This window comes from Suricata suricatta, chromosome 8, assembly GCF_006229205.1.
Source record: "Suricata suricatta isolate VVHF042 chromosome 8, meerkat_22Aug2017_6uvM2_HiC, whole genome shotgun sequence".
Classification (NCBI taxonomy): domain Eukaryota; kingdom Metazoa; phylum Chordata; class Mammalia; order Carnivora; family Herpestidae; genus Suricata; species Suricata suricatta.
The window spans coordinates 65662639-65676735 of NC_043707.1; the positions used below are offsets into that span (position 1 = coordinate 65662639).

A 14097-nucleotide genomic window follows, 5' to 3' on the forward strand; every position below is an offset into this window, starting at 1 on the left:
GCAAAATGATACAATGTACACATTTTCCCATGTATTCTAAAGTATTCTGTAACCACTCTGAGATACTGAGCTTCTGTAGCCCACACTAAGCACACACTCCTATCTCTCTTGCATTCCTTTTCTCTACTTTCACCACCGCCCTCATCATAATTGAGACCTTTGCCACACCCATGTCTTCCAGTCCATCCACCTCCTCTGGCTTTCCTCCTTTCCCTATTCAGTCAGGATGCCAAGATTTGTCATTTACCATCTGCTTATTTACCATGTCCTTGTTGCTCTGACCTTCCTTCACTTCCAGATACTCCCACACTTTCCTGTCAGTTTCCTTGGTCCTTTGCTCCCCACTTTCCCCAAGACTCCAGCCTTCTTCTACTTCTCATTTTGTGCATTCTCTATTAAAATTGCAGCTCATCACATGGCTTCCACTACAACCCAAATATTAATGGGTCTCAACTCTATATCACCAGCCCAGATCTCTCGCCCAGAACTTTAGAGTTGCACTTTCACCTGCTTATTTGCTATCTACAATTAGATGGCACTTCGTATTTAACATGTCCTAACCTAAACTCCACACCCCTCAAAATGTGCTTCTTTCCCTTTCAGTTAGTGATACTCTGCAGTTACTCAAGAGCATTTCCCCAGTGATTAGTAATGGTAAGTACCTTTACATGTACCTATTGGCCATCTGTCTCCTGCTGGTACCATGATTCTCTCTTTCTGTGTCATTAGGCCCACTGTAATAGCCTCCAGAATGACCTTCCTGACTTATTTAACCCCTTTTAGGTCCATCTTACACATTGCTTCCAGAGTCATCTTCCCCCAAATGCAAATCTGATCTAGTCTCCCTCCTTGCTGACGAAATCCTTCAATGGCTTTCTACTGCCTTCCGGGGACTATGCAGAGTTCTGAGCATGGCCCACCATTTCTGGTCCCTTCCTGACTTGCCATTTCATTTCTGCCACACCACATTATGCACCATTTAAAGTTCTAGCAATCCTGAAAAACTTGCAGCTTACCAGCACACCATGCTCATGTGTCAGCCTGTCTACCACCACTTTTCTGCTTTGCCCTAGGAAGCCCTTCTCCATTTCACTGCTTTCCTTTCTACCTGGTTTATTCTTAGTTTTCTACTTGCCCTTCAGGTTTCAACTCAAAGAGGAAATGACCTTTTAGCAATCCTTCCCTAACACCCCACACAGTATTAGTGTGCCTCTTTTGTGCTCCAGACCGTGTGTGCATGATTTCTGGCACATACTTTGCTTATAACCTTGATGATACTGGTTTGTCATCAGCGACTTTTGTAGCTTTCTTTGGTCCCAGACTGTGATTTCCTTGACAGTCAAGATGTCAGTTGCCCTCCTCCATCTCTGAGCCTAGCCAAGACTAGATGCTCAGTAAATATTTGTTGGATGAATCAGCATAAATACTAGCAACGATAGTTTTATGGGGCTGATTAGATGAAATTTTTGTATAAAAGAAAACATGTAAAATAATAAAGATAATATAGATGAGTTTATGATACAAATCATCATTCTCCTCTTCTACTTCTCTCTATCCCCAGCTTTACTCCTGAAAGGTAGCCTCTTTGAATCTTTTGGATTCCTGGTGGCTATACCTCTAACTTCTAGAGCTTGTGTCTGAAAGGAATTGTACACATCCTAGGAGGTTCTTTATTCTCACATAATGTTTTTATATATTAAAATATTTATTTTTGTCAGAATAGCTAGTGATTTTCTGTTTCAGTTTAGTACCACAGTAGGCATTCCCTCTTCATAAAAAAATCTATTCAAAATTATTTTGATATACTTTTAACATCTATTTTTGTGTAAGTCATAATAGGTATGTAATAGATTAATATAGTCATAACTTTATATAGAACATTTATAAGTAAATATATAAATGTTAGGGATTTATGCTCTAAGTTATTTTCCTGAGAGAGTTTTACAATCAAAAAGATTCTTTCCTCCAAATAACAGACTTTTATCTGTTTTTTAATCAACTTTAGATAATATCTATTGACTTTCCACTTTGAAAAATGAGTGTTCAGCTTTCTTACACTATAGTCCGCCCATTCTCTCTTCTAGTGCTTGATACAGTAGTTGTGTTATTAATTTTACTTCCTCTGCTGCTTGGTAACTTTAGACACTGACAGCGATTTCTCATTTCATCCACTTTTGACAGTCTTTGTTGACTCCCCCATTTTCAAAAAGGGGCATTAGAACATGTGCTTCTTTTTCCATCTGTTTTTCTCACTTTCTGTCAGCGACACTTTCATATTGTCAAAGTTGATAACTTTTATATTTTGTCCTATTACCAGGGACAACCAAGTCTCCATGTAAGTTGAATCTAAAGGATGAAAACTATAAATAGTATCATATTGTTAGGACCTGTTAAGTATTTCCATAAAGGAAAATCTTTCTTGTGAACCTGAGACCCATTGACTGTAGCATGAAGTTACTTTCTCCTTGTCAGAAAAGCAGTAGGATTAACGAACAAGGACAAATCTTGTTATTAAGCAAATTACTGCAAGGATTTGCCCTTTTCCAAAAGCTAAACGGTGTTTCTGCCAGTGGGGAGGAGAACATGTGATTTTCACACATTCCCTAGAAAGACTTTCTTTTTGCTTAGAAATCATACTTGCTTGCTTTTTTTTAAAGTTTATTTATTTTTTATTTATTTTGAGAGAGAGAGGGAGAGAGATTGTGCAAGCAGCAGAAGGGCAGAGAGAGAGGGTGAGAAAGACTCCTAAGCAGGCTCTGTGCTAACAGAACCATGAACCACAAGATCATGACCTGAGCCAAAATCAAGGGTTGAATGCTTAACTGACTGAGCCACCCAGGTGCCCTTGCTTGCTTTTTAATATTCCTATTAAAGAATAATTCAAAAACCTAGCCTTTGATGTCTGTATTAAAGCAATATAGTTATGATTTGTGATTACTATCGGCCACAGTTTCTTCCCTGAATAGTTAATATACCTTATTTTTCTGGATGACTATCTGCGTAGCTGTGGGGAGCAGACATTTCTTCTGACATCTGCCCAGAAATCCAAGGGAACTGAGCTAGTTCTGGAGTGCTGGACCATTTGAAAAATGAAGAACTGTCACCTTTAGGGAGAATATTACAGATAAGAATTTCTTATCATTTGGTGCCATGTATATAGATAGTAAGAGCAAAGCACTTTTGACCAGTATTTTTTTAGGGTCCTGAAATTTATGTCTTGAGACCAAAGTTAGTTCTGACCTAAGATGAAGGGCATCTTTATTTTTAGAGATGCCCCTAAAATATGATTCTATAAATATTTAATGTAGAGCCAATTTGCATGCTAGGATTACATTTTCTTCTCTCAAAGCCCAGAGTAATGAACTCTGGCCTCTCAAGATTCTATGATCAGTAACAATCAGATCCTCTTTTCTTGTACTTGATTAATTCCTTATTAACTGGGGTAAATGTAAGCTTGCTTCATATTTGAAATGTAGCTTTTTTTGGTGCCTTTTATTTTTCAGGGAATTTCTAGTTGGATTTCTTCTTCTAATTCTGGTTTTTTTTTTTTTTTTGGTATAATATGCCTTTGTCATGGCCTCACTTCTTATATACAATCAGTTATATTTTCTATTCCATGTCATCCACCTTTGTAACCAAATGCTTTTCTAGGCTACCAGACAGCTGTCTTACAAGGATCTCCCTCTACTCTTCTCCTCGGTTGGAATCACCATTCTCGGGATCCTGTCTTCCACAGGATCCCCTTTTACTGTCCTGATTTTGCCATCATTTTCCTGGAGTGGATCCTGAAATAAGTTCTTTAGAAGGGGTATGTGGGAAATAAATTTTCTGAGTCATGTCTAAAACTATCTATATTGTACCTTAGAACTTGTTTGTAGTTGGGTTGGGTGTAGAATTCAGGGCTGAAAATAATTTCCTTGAGAAAATGTGAAGGCGTGGTTCCATTGTTTTCTAACATCCTCTGTTGCTGACAAGAAGCCAGTTTGTTTATCAGTCCTTTCTGGGTGACCTTTGTTCCTCGTTCAGGGTCTCTTTTTTATGCTTGTTTTGAAATTCCATGAGGAAATGTATAGATGTAGGTCTTTTATCAGTTAGTTGTATTGAACACTCACTGAGCCCTTCCAGTCTTAAGACTTCGGTCTTTCTTTAGCTCTGGGGAGTTCTATTATTTGTTAAATGGGTTTCCCCTCTCTTTTTTCTGTTCCCTCTTTCTAGGTCTCTTATTAGTCAAATGTTGCACTTCTTAGATTAGCTCTTTATGTCTCTTATAGCTTCTCTATTATTTTCATATTTTTATCCATATGCTCTCATTCTATGTTTCTTAGTTTTGTCTTCTAGATCATCTGTTGATTTGTTTTCATTTTATAATCACTCTTTAAATACTAAGAATTTTAGGGGTGCCTGGGTGGCTCAGTCAGTTGAGCGTCTGACTTCAGCTCAGGCTGTGAACTCAGGGTTCCTGAGTTCAAGCCCCACATTGGGCTCTCCGCTTTCAGCCTGTTAGCGCAGAGCCTGCTTTGGATTCTCTGTGTCCCTCTCCCTCTGCCCCTCCCCTGCCCTCTCTCTCTATCTCAAAAATAAGTAAACATTAAAAAATAAATTCTAAGAATTTTAAATTTAATTTAAAAGAGTTCTTCCAAGTTCTTTGTTCCTTTTTTGTGGTTTCCTATTCTTTATATGCTTTTCTTAGTTCCTTCTGATGCTGCTGGATTTCCCCATATGCCTGGCAATCCTTGATTGTCTATTCATATTTTAAGAAAGAAGGAATGATGAACTGTATGGGTTTTCTATATCATTTTATTATTTTTTTTAATATTTAGTTTTGAGAGAGATAGAGAGCGAGTGAGCACAAGCAGGGGAGGAGCAGAGAGAGAGAAGGAGACACAGAATCTGAAGCAGGCCCCAGACTCAGAGCTGTCAGCACAGAGCCCAATGCGGGGCTTGAACTCACAAACTGTGAGATTGTGACCTGAATTGAAGTTGGATGCTTAACCAACTGAGCCACCCAGGTGCCCTATTTTCTGTGCCATTTTATTTTTTATTTAAAATTTTTTTAACATTTATTTTTGAGAGACAGGGAGAGACAGAGTGTGAGCAGGGAAGGGGCAGAAAGAGAAGGAGACACAGAATCCGAAGCAGGCTCCAGGCTCTGAGCTCCAAGCTGTCAGTGCAGAGCCTTACATGGGGCCCAAACCCACAAACTGTAAGACCATGACTTGAGCCCAAGTCGGAGGCTCAACCAACCAAGCCACCCAGGTGCCCCTTCTATGCCATTTTAAAAGTTGATTTCTTTTCCTCCTAGACCTGTGTATCAGCTGTGTGCATGGCTGGCTGAGCCCTCTGTGTAGGGCAAGATGCCTTGACTAGCCTGCTTGCTCAAGCCTGTGCTCAGACCCTGCCCTTGTGCTAGAGGAGTGCTCTACTGTGGGCAGACTGTACTCCCCCTAGAAGCCTTTATTTTCCCCAGGTCATTTGTTCTTTCAGTTATCTGGCTTTTCAACCAAGGGTTAATGCCAGGCTGCCTGTGATCTGTGTGTGGGGGGGAAGCAGATGTGGATGTCAGCCAGTGCAGTTCCAAGTACAGACCTTCAATTACTCCCACTGTCTTCAGCCCCACTTCTCCCTTCTCTCCTCCCTTGTACCTGCTGGCCTGGAGCCCAGAGCCATCAGGTGTTCCAGGACAGATTGGCTCTCTAGATTCCTCCTAGCATTCCAACAGGCATTTTGGCTTCCAGCTCCTCTGAGGTTGCCTTGCGGCTGTGGCTTTCACTGGCTGTCTCATCCATCAACACAATTCCACTGCTTTTTGAATTCTAGAAATTTCGTTGTATCTTTCACCCTGGTGAACCCCTTAACCTCTCTTTTCTTTTGGTTGTATAGGTTTATTACTTCTTTTGTCTCCCTTATTTGAGTGTGGTTTTGTAAGCTGTAAGTAGTAAACACACATCCTCAATCTACCATCTTGAACTAAAAGTCCTAATGTAAATTTTAAACTATCTCTCTTATGAATTGTCTTAATGTCCACAATGTCTATTTAAGCAGTACATAATTTATAAATTATTTCAGTAAAGACAAGAGAATAAGAGTAAATAACTTCAGAGGAATAAAGAAAATTTCAGAAAATCTTGTATAAGTTTATTTAGTAAAAAAGAGAAAAAACTACTCAAAGATCAGAGTCTTAAAATTATCATTAGTTTTGTGCCTGATTCTATAGGCTGTCAGCAACAAGGATATTCCGTGCTCTGCATCAGGTAAGCACTGAGCTTGTAGCAGTGACATGATGGACCTCTGCTCTCATAGAATTCACATGTTGCTTTTGGGAATTTTGGGAATTGTTTTGGCACTGATCAATAAATAATAAATGAATTTTTAAAAATAAACAACAAAAACATTGGGCAGCTATGTGCACAATGGAATAATAGGTTATGTGATAATGAGTATCAGGACATCTCTTTGGCCAGCTGGTTGGAGAACCTTCTTGTGGAGGGGATGGTTATCTGAGATCTGACGAAAGAGCAGGAGACAGGCAGGCGAACACTGTGATCTTGGCATTACTTTCAGAGAGCATAGCCTTTCCTCTTAATCAGTGTTACCTACCCTTTGGTTTTGTTCATACCTCTGTCCTCTATAAAGATTTTTATATTAATGTAATGAATTGCTTAAACATTTCATCAGTTTTTAAATAGCACTTTGGTGAAATAAAAGACTCAGGAGATAATTTATTCCCCTAGGACAGAGAAGGGATAAACAAGCCTTTTTATTCTGTGATAGCAGAATGGTTTGGTAAATTTAAAGGCTTTAATTATTATGCTTTAAGCAACAACTTAATTTGCTTCAGTCTGATTCTAAGCTTTTAAGTAGGGTTTTTCCTTTGATACACCATGTTGCTATTTTTGGTGCTTATCATTTTGCTCTTGCAGTTTCTCTCATCAAAAAGCATTTACTGCTCACTTCCATGCGGTCCCTGTGCTGGTGCTGATACTGTGGGCTGCAGATGCACATTCACTTTTATCTTTAAATTGGGTACACTATTCAGGGAGTAGGGGCCTGGTTTAGGGGAGCCAATTTGTAGGTCTTTACATTCCTCATGTACTTTTCCTAACATTGTTCCTTCTGAGAATGTGCTTCTGATGGAGGTGTGGGCTCTGCTCTCCCCCTTCTCTTTCATGGTTGCCCTTCTCACACAATTACAAAAGAAAGGCATATTCTCTAGCTCATATCTCACAAAGATCCCCAGCTGTAAAAAGACCAGGGCACCAAAGGTCAAAGGAAAATACTGGTATCTGTGCAAGGATAGTGCATGAGTAAGTAACACCGGCTCAAGTAATGATGGGTAACAGTTCCTTTTGCAATTCAAATAATATCCAATATTTTGCTCTCACAAAACTGAGAGAAAGCCTAATTGATTTTTCTGCTATATAACTAATAGGCCATTAAGTATATTATTCATGGTAGGTTACTATTACTTTTTTACATTGTTCAAAAATTTTTGAAGCATTGAGAAATAATTCCTCAAATAAGACGTCCATTCTCCTCCCCTCATTTATGTGAGGCAGGCTTCTCACCACTGAATGTTATGAAAACTAAAAGTAGGGTTAGAATTGGTGCTGAGTCCTATTTTACCCTGGCAATAAATAATGCTCCCTACCTGGAAATGTAAGCTAATTGAAGAAGAAAAATCTTACCCATATTTTTTATTTTTTATTTTATTCATCTATTTTTTATGAGTTCAGGATTATATATATTATGATTTGCCTTGTTATAATACATTTATGGCTTTATGGTAAAAATAACTCAGGGACTTATGGAATTCAAGCTAATTTGTGTAACTGCCACAAGAAAAAAAGCATTAAATGCATTTGTGAAATAAGTATTTTCTTTTTAAAAAATTTTTTAAGTTTATTTATTTATTTTGGGAAAGAGAGAGAGAGAGGGGGCAGAGGAGGGGAGGAACAAAGAGAGAGGGAGAGAGAGAGAATCCCAAGCAGGCTCCAGGTTGTCAGCACAGAACCTGATGCAGGGCTTGAATACATGAACCGTGAGATCATGACCTGAGCCAAACCAAGAGTCAAACGCTTAACCGACTGAGCCACGCAGGCCCCCATGAAGTAAGTATTCTCATTTAATTTCAGAATTTCAAAAAATCATTAGACATCAGCCTTGTTTTAAAACCGTTTACTTATAGTCACCTGGGTGGTTCAGTGGGTTAAGTGCCTGACTCTTGGTGTTGGCTCAAGTTGTGATCTCAAGATGTGTGGGATCAAGCCTGCATCTGTGGGACTCTGTGCTGACAGCAGGGAGCCTGCTTGGGATTCTCCATCTCCCTTTCTTTCTGCCTCTCCACAATTCATGCACATGCTTTCTCTCTTGCTCTCAAAATAAATAAACTTTAAAAAATTAAAAAACAAAGCTTAAATGCTGAGCTAACTAGATAACCTTGAAAGGTTCAAACACAATTGAAATAAAAAATGCTGTCCCTCAAAAAAAAAAAAAAAAGAAAGAAAATGCTTTCCTTCTAATCTCAATCTTACATAAATAGATGAGGTGAAGGGGAAAAGGTAGGTAATTTCTTTAGCAGCCTGTATGGTTAAATCCATCAACCACGTTTGGTGCGCCTGGGTTGAACATCTGGCTTCAACTCAGGCCATGATCTTGCGGTTCGTGGCTTCGAGCTAGCTCAGAGCCTGGAGCCTGCTTCAAATTCTGTGTCTCCCTCTCTCTCTCTCTGACCCTCCCCTGCTCGTGCTGTCTCTCTTTCTCAAAAATAAATAAAAAACATTAAAAAAATCCATCAATCACATTAAACTAGAATGTCCATATTGACCCCATTAAAAAGAACTGGGCAAATATGAAAAGTTAGGGTTTTTAGGGTTCAAAAATATTAATTTTAGGGTATGGTATGTAAAATATTTTTGTAACACTTCAAGTAATATAAAGGAATCATCTCTTAATTGTAAGAAATATAACAGAAAGTAAAAGACATTTAAATTAAACTAATTTTCAATCCTCTTTGAACAAAAGAAATGAAAAATAATGGTCGATTAGTTAAGGTTTGTGCTCTAACCAAACTAATTACAGCGATTTTAAGTGGCAACAGCCTATTTGACCGGGTAGCTTGACAGTTCTGAATACTTTTGCAATGGTTTTTTTTAAAACTTAAAGACACTAAAATGATCCAATCATGCAATTTTCATCTTAATGCATTCTGCATATATTTGCCAATCCTGTAGCTAAGGATCTTGTTTCCATCAATCTCAGTGCATGTAAGGTTTGAAAGTTCTATCTGATAACTCTCACTGATGGCAGTCTGGTATTCATTTTCTGCAGCTTCTACAATCTTTATCGTAGTTTTTGTTATTTATACCCCATTAGATAGTGTTAGGGAATCTTGTATATCTTTATGACTCACTGACTCAAATTACCATCTTCGTAATAATGAACCTGAGTTTCAAGATACCAACAACTTGACTGGTTGAAGGAATGATGGTAAATTTCCAATATGACCCCCAATGGCCATTCCAAAGTTTTTTGCTTGGAACTGATGGCTTTCTATGCATGCAATAATGATTTGCTACCCATCCTTTTTTGTTTTGTTTTGTTTTTTGTTATCATATACAGTGCAAACCGCATTTGGATAATGTTCTTTTACATAAACTCAAAGAGCAGTTTCTACTGAAGTTCTCTGTGATTCAGCTGCATGTTCTGCTTCATACAGTCTTGGATCAACTGTTTCCTTTCTTAAGTGATCAAATTTGAAACAGATTCTGGTTTTGGGATCATGTAAAAGAACATTATCCAAATGCGGTTTGCACTGTATATGATAACAAAAAACAAAACAAAACAAAAAAGGATGGGTAGCAAATCATTATTGCATGCATAGAAAGCCATCAGTTCCAAGCAAAAAACTTTGGAATGGCCATTGGGGGTCATATTGGAAATTTACCATCATTCCTTCAACCAGTCAAGTTGTTGGTATCTTGAAACTCAGGTTCATTATTACGAAGATGGTAATTTGAGTCAGTGAGTCATAAAGATATACAAGATTCCCTAACACTATCTAATGGGGTATAAATAACAAAAACTACGATAAAGATTGTAGAAGCTGCAGAAAATGAATACCAGACTGCCATCAGTGAGAGTTATCAGATAGAACTGAGCCCCCGAGGCACCCCAAAAGAAATCAAATTCTTAATTGCCAGAGGTAGTTAAGTATTAAAGAACCTGGGAGCTGTCAGTTAAGGGTATAATTAAGAAGGAAGAAGTGTTGGGACATCTGGGTGGCTCAGTTGGTTAAGCGTCCAGCTTCGGCTCGGGTCATGATATCACGGTTCGTGGGTTCGAGCCCTACGTCGGGCTCTGTGCTGACAGCTCAGAGCCTGGAGCCTGCTTTAGATTCTGTGTTTCCCTCTCTCTCTGACCCTCCCCTGCTCGCATTGTCTCTCTCTGTCCCTCAAAAATAAATAAAAAAACATTTAAAAAAGAAAGAAGTGTTATACTGCATTTAGATGCTATCATTGGCCTTTAATGCCTGTTTTTTGAATCAGTATAAGTGTGTTCAGCTGCTGCGTTCTAAACAGGCAAGCAAAGAAAAGGAAAGGGAGGTAAAGGAGGGTTGGGTTTTTAGCAGTCTATGTTAGGGAGGGCAGAGTGACAAGGGATATTTTCTTCCTCCCCCAGCAATTACCCTAACAGGTCTACCCTAATTAGGTTTGCCTTTAGATAATGCATGATTTCAGACTTCCCTTTTCTACCCCCGAAAAAGAAAATCTTTATGCTTGATGATGTCCCAGTCTTAAGTAGGGGGCTAAGCCTTTCACTGTTAGCTAACTTAACTAACATATACCAGTATTTTGGGATTAGTCAATATTATAGTGTAAGTTAACTTCAGTCGATTGATATGTGTAAATTACATCTGATCATTTTTCTACTTGATAAAAAAGTGGACTATGAAGGAAAGGAGTATCATGGAGTACAAGAGGGAGTTTGGGAAGGTGGGAAAGCAGAGTTATGCTTTGAAAGCTGCAAATAGAAGCAGAAAGTGAGGTATTTTGGTCTTGCTAATGCATTGCTTGACATGATTTATGAATGTTTTGGTTAATATTTAAAAATACTTCTGACTGCCTTATTAAGGAATTTGTATCTCTGAGGATTAGTTAACCTAAAATAGATCCCATTAAGTTGGATTAATATAAAAGTGGCCTATAGCTAGATCTACCAAATAAATTTAAAAGTCATTATGTTATGTAGATTTACCTCTCCAAAGGTGATAGAAATTAACCATATAAAATGATAGTTTTGAGTTACAAATGTCTTATATAGCAAGCATTTTTATTGAAGTGGTTTTGAACTTAAAGAAAAGTAGAAAGAATTATAATGTTATATTAAGATGAGTAATATGCTTTAGCGTAAGACTTCAGGCATGTGATTCACCTTGTATCAAGCTCCCGTGTCTTTCTTGGCCTTACATTCTTCATTTACTGGTGAGACGATAATGATTGTCGATAGGAGAGTTTTTTCTTGCTTTTCTTATGGCAGTGTTTTCAGTAGTAAAAGAGGAATGCTTTAGCTTCCTCATAAAATGTTATCATATCCCAAAATTACAAACTTTTGAATGGCTTTTAAGACACATTATGGCCTTTTATGTTGTACGCTTGCTGGCTTCAAGAACTTTTTGAAGTCAGACTAGTGAGCGACATGGTCGGTTTCTCCTTTCAAACTGTCTGTTTCTCGTGGCATATGTTCATGACTGTCTTGGAGCAATCAGTGTATTTTTTTGTTGGGAGCTGCTAATACATCTATTACATAAAGATTTCTCAAAATTCATATACCAGTTATTTTAAAATTCTGTCATATTGAATATAGAAAATGTCGTTATCTTGTGTGATGATAAACAAATGCTTTAACAAACTAGAAAGTCACACAGATTTTTCAATTTAAAAAATGACATACTTATGTCACCTAATGTGAAAAGATTCCCCTAATATTTTTATAGAAGTTTGAATAAGAAAACAATTTACATTTTTACTTGAGGAAATAGCCTAGACAAAATATACATGATGGAGATATAAATCAATACTATCTGTATTTAATAAGGAGAGCTGCATGTGATCTTTGTCTTCCTGTATCTATAAACACTTTCAAGAGGCAAGTAGTAAGTGTATGTCTAGGGACATGAAGGAATGCCCTTCACCTAAGGGAGTGTGGGTAAGCTTAGATTCACACATCAGATCACCTCCGATGGAAATGGTGAGGATTATAGCATTATCAGGAGGCTGCTTCACTTCTAGGTGTTGAGAGTGGTTAAAGTGGGGAGTAGCCATAGTTCTTAATTTAATATTATGACTCCATGTGGGGGTGCCTGGGTGGCTCAGTCGGTTGAGAGTCCAACTTCGGCTCAGGTCATGATCTCACAGTCTGTGAGTTCAAGCCCTGTGTTGGGCTCTGTGCTGACAGCTGAGAGCCTGGAGCCTGCTTCAGATTCTGTGTCTCCCTATCTTTCTCTGCCCCTCCCTTGCTCATGTTCTGTCTTTCTCTCTTAGAAAGAAACATTAAAAAAAAAAGATTATGACTCTGTACGAAAAACTCTGATATACTCATTAAGTATACAGTTCTATAATACTGGCAAGTATGTTTTTACTTTTATTATAAAGAATGGCATTTAAGTTTTAAATAATTTTCATATTGAATGGTTTGAAAGTAGACTTTGAAATTCCTTATAAATGAAGGATGATGGACCTACTCCCAGGTCAAGGTGTGATTTTTAACCTTGAACATGGAAGCACTCCAACATTTGTCATATGAATATTTATTTTCTACCTTTCTCTTGGAAAATAAATGGGTGGTATTGGCACATTGTGGGTGTTGCTTATTATTGTTATATACCTTATAATATGATCTCTATACACATTTCCCAGAGAACAATTTATAAGTCTTGAAATAAAAAGAATATGCATTAAAAATTGTTTTAAAAAAAACAACCCTGAAATGAACCTTTGACACAAACTGACAGTTATTTTTAAAGTTTAGGGTTTTCTAGGGCACCTGGGTGGCTCAGTCGGCTAAGCCTCTGTCTTTGGCTCAGGTCAGATCTCACGTTCTTGGGTTGGAGCCCCGCATCAGGCTCCGTGCTAAGCTCAGAGCCTGGAGCCTGCTTCCGGTTCTGTGTCTCCTTCTCTCTCTGCCCTTCCCCCTTTCATGCTCTGTCTCTCTCTGTATCAAAAGTAAATAAAACATAAAAACATTTTTTAAAAAATAAAGTTTAGGGTTTTCCAAAGAAGAATGAGTGCAAGTGCTTAGTTCCTCTTAAGTACCATGTCTGCAGCTTGGGAAGGCATCTGCTAAGTAATACTTTCCTGAACAGAGAACTATCTGATTCAAAGATCAGAAGCTAAGTAAAAGATCAACAGTCTGGTCAATCATGTTTATTCTGCCAAACTAAACTTTATTAAAGCTTTACTGGCATCCATATTAAATAATCAATACTTGTCAGCATAATTTTTGAAAATAATAACATTCTCTAGAGGAAGATTTAAAGAAAAGCAGACACCTATAAACAGTCAAGAACCTTTTTACCCATCTTCATTTTTGACAAAATTGCTTAGTCTGTCTCTGCTTCTTTCATTATGGCCTAAGTAGGAATACTCACTGTGACTGGTCTCACTTGCGATCAGTCTGCTGAGACTTCTGTTGAGTTTCCCATTTAGTCAGTTATTAAAAGCTTTCAAACAATAGACAATCCTAAAATTTTTTATAGACCCACTAAAGACCCTGAATAGCCAAAGCAGTCTTGAAAAAGAAAAGCATCACAATTCTGGACTTCAAGTTATATTACAAAGCTGTAGTGATGAAAACAGTATGGAACTGATATAAAAACAGACATATCAATGGAGCAGAATAGAAAACCCACAAGTAAACTCACAGTTATAAGTCAATCAATCTTGGACACACAGGGAAGAATATCCAGTAGGAAAAACAGTCTCTTCAATAAATGGTGCTAGGAAAACTGGACAGCAACATGCAAAAGAATGAAACGACCACTTTTTTTTAAACCTAAACACAAAAGTAAGTTCAAAATGGGTGAAAGACCTAAACATGAGA

General features: G+C 37.9%; 1 protein-coding gene and 1 pseudogene across 1 annotated transcript in view; one reads left to right on the forward strand and one right to left on the reverse strand.

The window, feature by feature from the left end:
• The first annotated feature begins 611 nt into the window (after window positions 1-611).
• DIPK1A (divergent protein kinase domain 1A) overlaps window positions 612-14097 on the forward strand; it is a 95926-nt gene continuing 82440 nt past the window's right edge. The window contains exon 1 of the mRNA XM_029946566.1: window positions 612-654. Coding sequence (XP_029802426.1) covers window positions 652-654 — 3 coding nt within the window. The 5' untranslated portion in view covers window positions 612-651. The remainder of the gene's footprint in view (window positions 655-14097) is intronic.
• LOC115299387 lies at window positions 9191-9949 on the reverse strand (annotated as a pseudogene).